General features: G+C 40.3%; 1 protein-coding gene and 1 long non-coding RNA gene across 2 annotated transcripts in view; one reads left to right on the forward strand and one right to left on the reverse strand.

Moving 5' to 3' along the window:
- Positions 1–14524, reverse strand: part of LOC138687231 (uncharacterized) — a 117614-nt gene that overhangs the window by 54426 nt on the left and 48664 nt on the right. The gene's annotated exons all lie outside the window — the stretch shown is intronic.
- The window catches only part of KCNG4 (potassium voltage-gated channel modifier subfamily G member 4), a 28596-nt gene continuing 25649 nt past the window's right edge, over positions 11578–14524 (forward strand). The window contains exons 1-2 of the mRNA XM_009920359.2: positions 11578–11971; positions 12838–13637. Of these exons, the coding sequence (XP_009918661.1) occupies positions 12888–13637 (750 nt within the window). The 5' untranslated portion in view covers positions 11578–11971; positions 12838–12887. The remainder of the gene's footprint in view (positions 11972–12837; positions 13638–14524) is intronic.

The following is a 14524-nucleotide window of genomic DNA, read 5'->3' on the forward strand; positions in this document are numbered from 1 at the left end:
GTGTTCAAGTCTTTTTCTTGGATTCTTAAGCTCTGCTGCAACACCACTAATGACCAAGTAATAGCAGAAACAATCTTGTCTCAGATACCAGAGAGCCAGCATTGATTTCCAGACAACATCCATGTAACAAAACATTGGGGTTTGCTGGAAATCAGAGCCATAATATAGCAAAAACATCAGAGAAAGTATATGGCAAGGTGGACGCGCTGCAGAGATCATTGTATTCCAACACCCTGAAACAATTCTTGCTTTGAGTTGGAATATAAATTATGAGACAATATCAGTTTATGTGAAAATAACAACACTTCTGTACCAGTAAAATAATTATCAACCCTACCAGAATGTGAATCTGGAATCTACTAGTCCTTCCAAAGCTCTGCTTCCAAAGCCAGCCAAAATATGTTGGAATACGAAGCTTCACAAAGCTGTTTCTTAAAATGAAGATGTCATCCTAAAACCAGGAGAACATTATACCACTTTTGTTTTTTTCCAATCAGCTTTAGTTTTTTCCTTCTCATATCACTGGTAACGAAGAACTTGCAGTCCCAGCTATGACCTCCGTGCCCTTGGGTCCCTTTTAGCTCTCATTCATCAGCAAACTCTGCCTGAACTTAGTGACCAATTCTGTTGACAATGCACAAAAAGGAAGATGATTTAGCTGCTTTTCTGCTAGCAGGGTTGCTTCCCCAAAGCTGGAGAAGAGCAGCATCGTCAGTACCAGCAGCAGTTCTGCCTCTGAGTTCAAGTAGGGAATCGGAGGTGCTGAGTAAAGCAGCACAATTTTTTCCTTAGTCATTGTACAGAGTAGACCGTGCTTTCAACTGATGCCCTCTGCTAAACTTGTGTTTAGGTCACATCACCTCAAGTACTCTCCCTGTCCTTATCTGCGGATGTGTTTACAGATGAAAGAAGTAAGCATCTGCATTGCTTTTGCAATCTTTTGCAGTAGCATACGATCAGCAGGGCTCAGAGGAGAATACAAGCAATAATACACTACACTGGCACCTGATGAATAAAGATGCGCTGTACTGCCTGGATCCATCGACGTGGACTGATACACTGAGATGACTCCTGAGAGGAAAACAGGCTGGTGAAAGTTCCTCTGAAAAGGACAATTACTGCAGTAGTAGTACAAAATGGCAGCATGAACAAACCCCAGCAACAATCAGAGTGTGGAAGGTTATGAAAACTCATTAGGTACATGATTAGGAACCAGGGAGTTGAAGGAGCCCGTCAAGAATGATATGAGGGAAAGCTTACTGATACTTCTGCTGACTCTATTACTTTATGAGCTTATGACAATTTGGGTTGTTTCATTCTAATCAAAATCTTTTCCTATTTCTAATCCCTTCAGCAGATTAAATATTGCTAGAAGTAAAATCATCACCCACGCACAAAGCCTGGACTCATCCATTGAGTTTAGTTATCTATTTGAGGTCATTAAAGTTGAAAGACAGTCCGTTTCGGCCAGCTATATACCCAGTAGAGAAGGACAAGCAACAGGAGAGAGTCAGCCTTTCTGAGATCTCTTTGACCCTCTGAGTTTCTTGTTTTCTGCTACCCAAATAAATACTCTGGAATGAATACATTTCAAATCAGTCTCCTTTGTAAGCGAGATGGATCTATGCCAAGTGCTGCCATTTACTTAAGTCCTTCTACAAGGCTGTTAAAAAGGGAAGTTCTGAACAGCGACATCTTGGAGACAGAATTCATCCTGGGCACAGTCTGTGAAGAAAATGTATGCACTAATGTAAAATTACCAGGGACTTAAAGTTTCTGCAGCCCACGTCTAAACCAAGGAATTTTTACTGATGGTAAAAACACTTCAACTAAATATGATGACAATTTCTGCTTACCACAAGAAAAGGGGTGCATGGAGACATGTTTGTTGTGGTTTTTTCACATGAAATGGTTAAAATGAACTACAGGAATTCTGACTTCAATACATGAAGAAATATTACAGCCACAACAACCCTTCAAATTCTCTTTTGTCTCTCGCTTGCTGCCATACATTTACGTGTAACACAACTGCCTGGTTATTTCCCAGGCAAGCAGTAAGAGACCAAGTGGTAATTAAGTTACCTCACTCAAACGTCAGGTGTATTTTGAGCCACAGTAATATCTCAGCATCTCACATACCTTCCATGTCCTGTTTAATTATCAAAGAAGCAATGAAAAGGAGCATGGGAATGAGGTGTACTTCAATATGAATTATTGAAAGGGACTAGGAAGAAAGCACTGCAGAAACAGGAGTATCTGTCATTTAAGCTCCATGTAAGAGGTTTTAAAGCACAAATGAGAGCAGTGAATGTGAAAATGCTTTGACCGGTATTTGTACTGCTTAATAGAGAGTAGGGGGTGTTTGAGTTCCCACATAACTTACCTCTCCACAGCACGGGGAGGTCCAATACTGGGGGAATCCCCAACAGTACCCAACACGTGCAGCCGGCTTGTACACGACTACCTCCTCTCATCACAGCTTCAGGAGGCATCTCAGTGAAGGACTGGGGGATACTGGTACTTTCTAACACCTCCTCTCTGTCTGACCAGCCCTTCCGGACCATTACTTTTACAGTTTACAGCAGTGCATCTTGCCCTTACTTGACCCAAGGGTAAAAATCATTCTCTCAAACAACATTCTCTCCTGCTTACATCAAGAGCTTGCACTCATCCAGCCCAGCTGCTCGCTGCTAACACCTGGCAGGACAAAACTTCTGGGCAGACAAGCAGCTTCGCTGGAAAAGCTCCCCTTCCTTCAGGAGCCTAAGTGACCTTTTTATTTAAGACATTTTCTATTGTCTAACCCAAGCATTCAGACTGAAATTTTGTGTCTTAACCTAAATCATTCAAAGCAGTACTTCCTTTCGCTTCATGTTAACACACATTCAACAACTGTGGATGGTTGTCATGTCACTGATAATATTTTAAGTTCTTTTTTTTTTTCCTTTCTTTCATAAGACAAAACTTTCTTGTCTTTAAATGACTTTGCCAACCCCACTCCTTTCAAATCTGCAAATCTTCTTCAAACAATGAAATCTAAAGCCACAGGAACTGAAAACTTAACACTACTTCCATTTAATCCATGATCCATAGCATCTTCTCTTTAAATATCTCTACAAGCATCTTTTGATTAGTTTGGTGAATGGAATACATGAATGGAGTAATTATATGTTTTGCTTTTTGCTACCCAATCGTATTATAAAACTAAACAGCATTTCTGCTTTCCAGACACTTGCTTTTCATTGCATTCATCTCTCTTCCTACTTCAAGGCTGTTTTGCTTTCGATTAGTCCCCCATAGTGGACATATTAGTCTGTTTTTCCTCAGGTTCAGCTTAATTTTATAGATGCATACCATTTTCTCTAATCTCTCTAGCTCCGTCTCTGTCTATCTATCCTGCCAGACATTTCCCTTGATTTTATCATTAATTAATGCATCTTTGTAGTGTTTACAACAAAAGCTGGGTTATAAATGTGATTCACATACCCATTTGTTGCCCAGCCACTGACAGTCATACCTTTTCCGAATCAGTATGCTGATAATTTTAAAATTATAGTGAATGAAACACTTTCTGATTATTTTTCCCCTCCAGTCTTTCAGCACTCACAGCAGATAAGTCCTCCTGACTTTGTAGGATAGGAGGAGGTAGGGAATACAGATTGAGAACAGAGTGATCAGTTTGCAAAAGGTAATGGCCCAGAATGTCAGCTTCAGGCCGGGAAGCTCACAAGGGGCACTTACGCCTTCCTAATCCTTGGCCATTGCATGCCAAGCCAGCTCTCTAGTGTACCTTAAAGCAATCCCAAAGTTCCTCTACGTGAAGGGCTGATGAAGCAGCCAGAGATCAGAGAAAAGTGGAAAATACTTACCTATTGACAGCAGGACAGGAACTTGAGCAATCCTATAGGTTTTGCAGTACTGAAGCTTTTCACCGCTGAAGCCTTGCAGCCCTGTATGCTGAAAGGGGTCTCTCCCTGGGCTGCTAATGTGAATTTCCAAACAAACGGGGGGAAAAGTTTGTAGGGAGGAAAGTGCAAACCAAGGGCTTACTTTTGAAAATGGCTCTGCAGCTCTGAATTCACTTTTGAAATATGAACCTGAAGAGTAGTGTTGTCAGATGGACTGAAAGATGGGTCTGATGAGGGAGTTTGAGGGAAGAGCTTGGTTTCTCACCTGATGGTGGGCTTTTAAAAAGTGTTCAGTGTCGACCTAATAAAGTTGTGCCCAAAGCAGATGTGGAACTCCCAGAACAAGCACGAGGAGGAAAAATTCTCTCCTTTCCTCTCAAAGGGAAAAGTGAAACAGCTATTCTGAGCCCAGTGGATGGGGATCTTCCCACGGGTTTGCAGAGACCACGATGCAAGCAGATAGTCTACTAGTTTCATACTAGTATGATCAAATCATAGTACCTTTGTGTTTTAGCCTGAATGAGGCTAACATTTCATTGATTAAAATAGATACAAATCTCAATGAGGAACTAGCTAAGTTATTAAGAAGAGTTAAGGGTACTTTTTAACAACTGGGTGGGACTATATGCACAACAACATCTTTTATGTATATTGCTTTTTAACACAAGGTCTCAAGACTTGGGAAGAATTAGAATTGGAATGATTCTTTTATTTTGATATTTAATGCATCATAAATGGAGAACTGGATTTGTATGGTAATTCATTTGAACTATATGGTATTAGAAAAAACAAGATGAAGTAATCAATCTCAGCAGTAACAACTATAGAAAAATTCTCAGACCTTCCTTCACTAGTTTTAGATGATTCGAGAAATAATTCCTAACAGGAGAGGGAAAAAAATCAACAACATTCAGTATTCAAACCCACCTCACCTGCTTAGCAATTCGCATTTTAATCTGGCAGTTCGTCACAGTAGCTAATGTAATTTTAACACTGTTTCTATTTGAAAACTGAAAGCATTGCTGTATTTTATTCTTGAGCTATGTAACTTTAGATAATCAGTCTTACTAGTAACTTATCCACCTATTAAAACAGTCTTCGCCAGCATAGTTAGTTGAAGATCAACTTTTTAATACCTCCTGTCCTTCTCCCCAAATGGGAGCTTGCTGTCATAGCTTAGTATCATAAGCAGCATTCTCCTTACAAGACCACAGTAGTTATATTTGTTTGATTTATGACTAGGAAACCAAGGTGCAGAGATGTTAAGAGATATGCCTGGGATGACAAAGATTTTTACAATGGTGAGAGATAAACAAAGAACTTCTGGACTGTAACCACAATATTACCTTTTCTCTTTCAGTTTTGCTTCACCTGGTGGCAGACATTTTAGTGTGCACAGTAAGTCAGGTGTGTGCCTATGTATACAGAGAGATACTCACTACCCTGTGATCTCCATAATCAATGGTACTTACAGACATATGTATACCCTGCGTAAGCATTCTCCTCAGCACGCAACAACAGTTTTCATGCTACTTGAAACATCTGGTTAAGTGTTTCTTCAGTTTTTCTTCCTAGCAAATTTGCAACACCTTCTTCTGCCCATTTCCCTCTTCAAACTGCAATGGGTGTTGTTTTTCCCTAACGCATGGTGGCACAGATACAATTTCTCTGTTACCTATCAATGTGCAGATACCCTTCAGATAGATAGCTTCTCTTTGAAGCAAAGCTTTCTCTTTCTTCTTCGTGTCTCTTGTTACCAACCGTAGAAATGCATGAAAATGGAAAAAAAACCCCAACCTTGGCACTCAAATGGCAGTCAAATATCAGGTTTTAGAGGGTCTTCAGAAATTGTAGAAGTTATATCTGTATAGATGTACCCAATGCTATATATTGGGTATTTGTGGTATGTCAGTGATTCTGAGGTGGATCACTGAAATGACTCTTTTAATATCAGCCATGAAAATGGTGTGATTCATAAATGCTTTGGACTTTAGAAATGAAAAGCACTTGGTAAGAAAAATATTTATATCGTTTCCAATTTTTATCTCACTAAAGGTTTTACATTGTCAAGATGGTTTCAACTTTGATAGAAACATCAAAATGCACAGTCCAACTCTGCCTGCAGAGTAGAAGAGAAAATGGAAGTTTGCACTCTTGAAGGAAATGTCTCTTTACCAGCAACAGCATCATGCTGATTATCACCAGGGACTCTGTTTTAATTCCCTCAGTTGCTAGGCTCTCAGTGAGGTCAAAAATGCAGACCAAATTTTTTTCTGATGTGCATGCAGTTAGACAGATGACCCCTTTGGTTTGGACTCCAGGAAAGGAAGGCTGCATGTGTTTCTCCTAAAAAGTTTTGGCACCTCCCAATGGACCAGTGCTCAGAGCTGGTAGAAAAACTTCTTCCTGAAATGCTTAAGTTGTGTGTGGTGCTCAGAGTGAGACTGATCACCAGAACTGCAATCAGGAGGGAATTATTCTACAGATCAGGTTATGAAAGACTTGAGATTGTCTTCCACTAAAGCATGACTCTCACATTACCTGGGCATATCTCATTTAATCAGTCTCTTGCTCTGTGGAGAGATAATAGCACTCAGCTCTAAGCCGTGGCATTCAAGCTCTCTGTTTCCTCTGCCCATGACACACAACATTTTAATCCCCTAAACCCTTTGAAACCTAAGTGATTCAGCCCTTATGCAAAATTCATTTGGATTGACATAGAAATGTTTATCCATTTGAAATTAGTTTCCTTGGGTACTGTCCATTAACAGGTATAATTTTCTAGAAAGTCCAGAGGAAATGAGAACAGAAAAATTGGGGAAACTTATCTGAAGTTAAATCCTAGATTCAGTCTTCATGCATGGAGAAGAGTGAAAGGACACAGAAATTTGTGCGTTACATATCATGAACCTTATTTTACGTTTACATAGCAAAGAAATGCTCTGAATAGTCCATTAGCTTTAGTGGCATTTTGCCTACTGAGAAGTGGCCCTGTTTGGCTTTCATCAAACCCAACAGAGAAAAAAGAAACAACTTTTACAAAGACAGGAATGGAAATAAGGAATAAAACACTGCCAACAATATGTGACTCAGTCTTCTAAGACAGTTTGTGGCACATCAGGAGCATGGATCACAACTGGGGTTTCTAAGGGCTGAGATGAACTAGCAATGTATTATAAAAGTGCTTAACAAATCAAGGGTACCCATTGCCTGATTTACCACATATTCCTGGGCAATTGCAGCATTATTCTACTAGAATCAATAATGCTGCAACTCGGTAAGACTTGAATAATGAAGAGGTGAATCTAGCCCTTTACTGTCAATTTAATTATCCATACAAACTAGGCATTTGGCAAGAAAGGGTATTTCTATTGCTCCATAAAGACAAATTATGAGGAAATAAACAGGAACATGAAGCTAACGTTGTTGGACTGAATAAAATGTTGGCATAAATCCTGAAAGTTTACCTTGCAATATATAATGTCATAATTAAACTAAGAAAAGAAGGCTAAGCTATTCTTTATGCCCAATGAGTAATATAAGGATCTGAAAAGATGTGGAATTTCCATGTAACAAGACTATCTAAATCCAATTACCTCCAGAAGTGTTAACCACCTGTGAACACAATGGAAGCATTTAAACTAATTTTTGAGTGTTAAAATGCTCTTTTCAATCCCATGTCAATTATTTTGCAAATAAATGAAAAATTATTTATCGTAAGAGTTCACATGGCACAAACATAAAGAACGTGGGAGATGCCAGGACTATACATTGGCTGAGGCTTAGAAAAGAATTAGCCCTCACAGACAAAGGCCGTATACTCAATTGATAAAGAAACAGCATCCAATAATTTTGTGATGAAGTTGGACCAACTGAAGATTCAGCACTGGGCTAATTTCTAAGCCAATGAATAAAGACAGTACAGGTTTTTAAAATTAACTTCTTTCATTCATATTTTTTCTCCTCTTTTTCAGTGCATTCATATTTCCTTAAATACTTATTTTGATTTACACTTTTGTTTTCTCTCTGACTTTAAAAGCCTGAAATGCGTCTTCTGTTATAGATGCCAGGCAAAGTAATTACCTTTGTATTATATTTAAGCATTACAAAAAGCCCAGTTGGGAAGGAAGGAAGATTGACAACAGTGCCTTTATTAAATTACATGCCTGCTCCCTGCAGAATGATTGGAAGACCTGCAAGCACATACAATTTGAGTGTACAGTCTACCCCTTTGAGAGATTGCCCATTATATATAGACATCATTAGTCTTGAATGTATATACATACACATACATATATAATCAGAGTTTTGTCTTCAGCTCTTTTTTGCTGTTCTGACAGAGAAATACTGCCAGGTAAGTAGTGCATGATCAACCCAGAAATGCAGGACCAACCTAGTAGAGCCCAAGCCACCCTCCTTGGGTTTCTCAGCATAAGAACATCTCCATAGGGTCAGGGTCTGTGCAGCCCCCATGTACATCATCTATCAAAAATCTAGGAAAAACCAGAACAGGGCAAGCATATACGTTGTGGTATTTCCACTAAAATATCTCTCTGCTGCCCAGCAATACGTGGGTTACTGATTTTCTGTGCCAGACGTTGGATCTGCCTGGTGGACCTTCCTTGCATAAATTTGCTCACTCCTTTTCCGAATACCTTACACTTTTGGCCACCACGACATCATGTGCCAATAAGTTCTGCAGTTTTATTATGTGCTTGGTGAAAAAAGTGCTTGCTGGTTCTGTATATCTATGTTCTGTATATATCTGCTGCTTGATACAGGATTCTGGCATAGTTGCAGAGAACAAAATACAGATGAAATCACAGGTAAGCAAGCTATTAAAGCCAGTGACATTCACTGGCTTTCCCATTTCCTACAGCATTTAACTATTATCAATACCTTAATACTAGCCCTGCAAATGATTTCATTATTGAACTATCTAAGAAAAATCTGCTCACTGTAATGGATGTCTCTTACCAGATACTCCTCTGCACGTCACAGGTACATGACAATAACTGCACCATCATACCCACAAGGTTTCAAGCCAGCCTAGTAGATCTCTGCTGTGTGCATTTGAATTTGAGTTCAGTAAGAGTTACACCATCAATTACCAAACAGCCTAGATGATTGAGGCTTTAACCTTAGTTTACGTACGGCTAGGCTTAGTCCAGCTGAGAGAGCTGTACCACAGTGTGTAATTGCTTTGTCCCTGGAGCCATCTGAGTAAGAACTACCTCTTCTGCTCAGCTTTCTTCTCAGCAGTAGCATGTTGCCCTTGTACAAAGGGGATGTGAGAGGCAAGTCTAAAACAAATTACAGTAGAATGGCAAAACAACAAAAGGGAGGAAACAATAGGGAGGAGACAGGAATGTCATTCATGTCAATAAATAAACGAAGCATATGGAAACTGCATTTAAGGCATAAAGGGCATGTAAAAGAAGTTGATGTGACCAGATGGCTAAGGAGCAAGGAGAGTGCACTACCAGGAACTGTAAGGAAAATAGAGAACAAGAGAAGAGAATAAAGATTATGAGCTTCCTACTGAATAGGGCAAATCCAAAGGGAATTTAACAGGAAGACTAGAGCAGTAGTTATGAAAAACAAAAAAAAAGTGAAAAAAACATGTCAGCAGAGGTTCGACTTGAGCCAGGAAACATGCCTTTCCCACCTGGGGAGAGATTTCAATTTGTGGTGTCAGCTTTAATAGTTCTAGATACTCCACTACTAAGGAGGATCTCATACAGACATGGTAGTAGGGTCCAGAAGAACAGAAGGCAGAGACTGGCCAAAGTGGAAGGACAGCTTTGGGGGTAAGTTACACGTTTAAGATCCGCAGAGCTGGCTTCAGGGCCTGGCTTTCTCAGACACCATATAAAGTAGTTCTCTTTTCTGTACCTTCATATCCTGTTAATAAAATGGAGATAAAAATATTTCTATCCTTACTCTGTTTCATTTATGAAGACAGATGACTCTTAAGGACTGACTGACAGATACTTGTAAGGTTCTAGCTGGCAACAAGTTCCTGATCTAGCTACAGACACTGCTACAGATCCCCAAAAAGCAAATATTAGGGTGCCTCGTACTGGAGGTGAGGTCTTAAATGTTAAAATATATGTATTTCTTGATAAATAAGTGTAACACTCAAATTACTTAATTATTTACAATATTTACTCATTGTTTTGGATTTACTCATCTTCCTGCCAGCTGGTTTCAGAAATATAACCTTTAGCAACACCACACAAGGGCTTCACAAGGTAAGTAGGAAATGCTAATTGGTTTTATCCTTTTGTGAAACAATCCATCCAAAGTTAATTAGAACAGGTTTGCTTTTTCTTTGCAAAAATAATCCATAAGAAAGACTGATAGGCAGAGCAAACTGCATCTTGCACAAAGGTGGTAGGATTTAAGTGATTTTGAGCTATGCTCCCAGAACTCAGTTGCCTTCAGGCATTTGTCTGGTCTTTCTCTGTGGATGGCATAATTAGAACTTGAGTGAAAACCCCAGTGGTGAAGTCTGATAAGAAGTTAATCTTCTGGGCACCACGTGGGCCAAGAGAGATGTGCCAAAAAGTCCAATTAGCAAAGCTTCCCATCCTAGGCTGTGCCATAGCATTGCTCAGCACTGATAAACAGCTGCAGCATCCGCTTCCGAGGTGCGTCAGCTCAGCAGTGCACGAGTCCCACGAGGGACCCTTACACGGGCAAGTAGCACAGTGCAAGCAAAGGGTACCACCTGCACCTTGTACCCACGTGCAAATGGCAGAAAAGCACCTCTGTGATCCAAGCTCACAAACGCTTCTCCACGTGACCTTCATACTCACAGTGGGACATGTAAATCCTACAGATGCACATACCTCTTTAGTAATAGGATTCAGGTTCAGTGCTTTCAGCCACGCTGGGTATGAACATAAGCTAAGGCATTTCTTGCTGCATTTGGGAGTACCACAGAGGGTACTTGTCAATAGGATCTGATTGTAGGTTTCTTGAACCCTCTGACTGAGGCCAAGCAAGCAGAATAGGGGTCAAATCCATGTCATCCCAATTTTAGACTGAGGCAGTCCAAGACCTGCTGGCAGTACAGAATCCACAAGCATTACAGCAAGCTCACCCCCACCACAGCCATGTATGAGACAAGTGAGAAAAGGAGTATGTTTGATTTCCCATCATCTGTACAGAAGAAAGGAAAAAGTTCCTGGCTGTTGGAAGAGCACTGCAGATCTGGAAAAGAGAGTGCTCAGCACCTATTCTTTGCAAGCCAGAGACCCTTTCTTTTATGGGAGGAAAGCACTTCCCTAATAGCCAAAGGAATGGTGAGGTCCAGCATCCATGGACCCAACAAACTTCCCTCTCTGTCTAGGGATACTTAAGAGCAAATCCCAGTTTCAAGAGGGATGCAGGACATGGAAACTGCTCCTGAGGAATTTGACTGGTGTCTCCAGAGCAAGCAACTGTGGTATGACTACAACCGAAGGAGTTAATAGACATTGAAATTGTTTTATTAAGTAGGTTTGCCAGAATTTACTTATTATTAAACCTCATTAGTCGGAGCCTGTCCTTGTACTCCATGTTCTTACCCAGTTGCTGCCTGCTGCCTGCTGAATAGACGGAGGGATGCTGGAGAGATTATTTCTAAGCCCTTCCCCCTTCCCTCTCCCCTCCTCTTCCAGGACCACACTGACAGTCCCAAGGGAAACAGAGGAGAGACAGGGAGAGGGCAGGATCCACCAGCTTTCACTCAGCATATTTCTCCAGGAAGCTCCAGGAGTCCAGAAGAGGAGCTGCCACTTTGGACGCTGTCTCCTTTGCAAAGGATCTATTAGTACAACATATATTACATGAACACATATGAATATTTTCCCTTTCCAGGAAGGAAGGACAGAAAGAGAAAGAGGAAAGAGACTGCAATCTCCAGAGTGCTATAGTGATTTTTCATGTAATCAATACTGTAAAATATCCCCAGGTCTTTCTGCTGGATTGTAACTCAGAGGACAGCTGATCTGTTGCGGCATGTGTACTTCACCTGCGGGGAAGCCAGGCACCGGGCAGCAGCCCGTGGCACGGTGGTAAGTAACTTCGGGGAAGTTTCCTTGCAATTTTTGCAGTTCACTGACTTGGGGTAATAAGTGATGCCTTTGAATCTTTAGACATTATGAACAAAACCAGGGGTTTGCTCCTGAAAGGGGGAAGTGAAGTGGGGGCATCTTTCAACTGCTTTCCCCCCCGAGCCGGTAAAATACTTTGCTTTCTGTTTTCTCCAGGGTGGGCAAATGTTCCCTATATCTTCTCAGTAATTCACAGTGACATAAGACCGGGTTGATAAGAATAGTCGTCATTTACAGAGCACTTTACCTCTTAAGGCATTTTACAAACAGCTACTAGCTAATCCTTGCATTACCCCTGAGAGGCAGGCAAAACAGGCGTGCAGTGAAAGGAAGAGGAATTGCAATCTGAGCATTCAAGTTAAAGCAATTAGGAACTTTGCATCCAGCTGATGGCAGGTAATTGACCACTCTAACTCTAATAAGTATTAAGCAGCTTAGTTGAGTTAGCATGTATTTAAGGGTTTATAGAAATAAGAAAGCAAAGCAACAACCACCGGAAAATACAACGATAGAACGATGACCGAGATCTGCTCAGAGAAGAGACCGATCTGTTCACATTTGGATTTGCAGGCATCTGACCCTTTGCGATAATTATGAATGAGGCTTTAGCTCTCCTCTGTGTCTGTGTGTTGCCAGACAACCAATGAGGCTGCAAAGCAAATCGCATTTACAGGCTGCAGATTTCAGGAAGAAGCACAGAGGTGCCTTTTACTTACAAAACAGTCACTCATTAATTTTGTGATTTAGGAAAGTAGCCTGAAACACATTTTGTCTTGCAATAACCTCTACTATGTTTTCTCCTCCTTCCTGTATCTTTTGGCTGACAGATAACCCTGCTCTGATGCCATTTCGGATGTCCCAGTGAGAACTCTTAGAGATGCCTATTCTCTCCAGAGGCAGTGACCAAGACTATAGTAACGTTAGCTACAATTCTTGTAATTCCTTGACCCACTTCTTTCCTGTCTCCGTTGAAACCCCTTCTGTCAAAGGGGTCCATTACCAGAGAGCCAGGAGGATTTACCATCCTGATCAAGTCTCTGCAGTCGATCTAAAGACAGAGATCATGATAAATGTTGGAGGCATCAAGTACCTGCTACCTTGGAGTACTTTAGATGAATTTCCCCTGACCAGACTGAGCAAACTTAAGTTTTGCAGCAGCTATGAAGAAATAATTCAGCTGTGTGATGATTACGATGAAGACACCCACGAGTTCTTCTTTGACAGGAACCCCAATGCTTTTGGGATGATTGTCAGCTTTCTAGCAGCAGGGAAGCTGATGCTCTTAAGCGACATGTGTGCCTTGTCTTTTCAGGAGGAGCTGAGATACTGGGGGATTGAGGAATCCAACCTGGAGAACTGCTGCTTTCGAAAACTATTTCAAAAACTGCAGGAGTTGGCCGAGGTACGCAAAGAAGAGGAGCTTCGGAGGAGCAAAGAAGCTACATGTGTCTTGGATGAGAAAACCAAATTTGGACAGTTTATGAACAGACTCAGAGATATGGTAGAAAATCCCCAGTCAGGACTCCCAGGCAAAGTCTTTGCTTGTCTCTCCATTCTCTTTGTGGCCACCACAGCTATAAGCCTTTGTGTTAGCACAATGCCAGACTTAAGAGCTGAAGAAGACAGGGTAAGTAAGTCCTTTTTAACTGGTCAAACTACAGAATTAAAAGAATTTGTCTGTCTTGCTAGGCATACATCATCAAAAAGATAGAAAAGATACAGAAAAACCATAGTGATGAGGTTCAAAACTGTTGCTGGTAATGAAATGGTCTATAACAGAAAATGCAACAATGGCTTAAATTAGTTCTATCATTTTCAAAGTGATATTCAATTAAGAATAATGTGAACAAACTACTTTACTAATTGTTAGCTAAAATACAAGAAAGATGTTCTGGACAGAATAGATATTGGAGCCCTCTAATACAGCATTGTTTTTCCTTCTTAAGAAGCAGTTGCTACTTACTGTAAGTTATATTAACTTGTTAGCACTGAGACTCTCAAACTGACATTGTGGAGTTTTCTCTTCAACGTGCTTTACTCTCTAGTTACAAGCAATCTCTCATTTGGACACATCAGCTAAAGAAATATTTTCCTCTGACACCTTTACTTTTAAAATAGCCAGGTATCTTCCCTTGTGATAATGCAGTCAAATCTTCAAAGAGGAACAAATATTCATTAGTTTTTATAATGCTATAATGTTACATTTCAATAGTTGCATAAAGATTAAAGGATGAGAGACAGATGAAGTATTTACGCAGATACTGATACTTAAAAGCTGCGCTTCCAAAGATCATAATTCTAAGCTAATAGAATTCGGTGTTTGCCCATATATATATGTACATATTGTAGGAGTAATGCCAAATACTAGCAGAACTACTAACTGCATTTCAACCTTTTTCAAGTAAGTCAGTCACCCACAGTAATTCAGGGCAAATAAATCAAGCCTATATCACACATGAAGGATCTTCTCTATAACATTGTTGTGAATATTTCAGCATTATAAAGATTTGTTAT

This window comes from Haliaeetus albicilla, chromosome 10 (genome assembly GCF_947461875.1).
Source record: "Haliaeetus albicilla chromosome 10, bHalAlb1.1, whole genome shotgun sequence".
Classification (NCBI taxonomy): Eukaryota; Metazoa; Chordata; class Aves; order Accipitriformes; family Accipitridae; genus Haliaeetus; species Haliaeetus albicilla.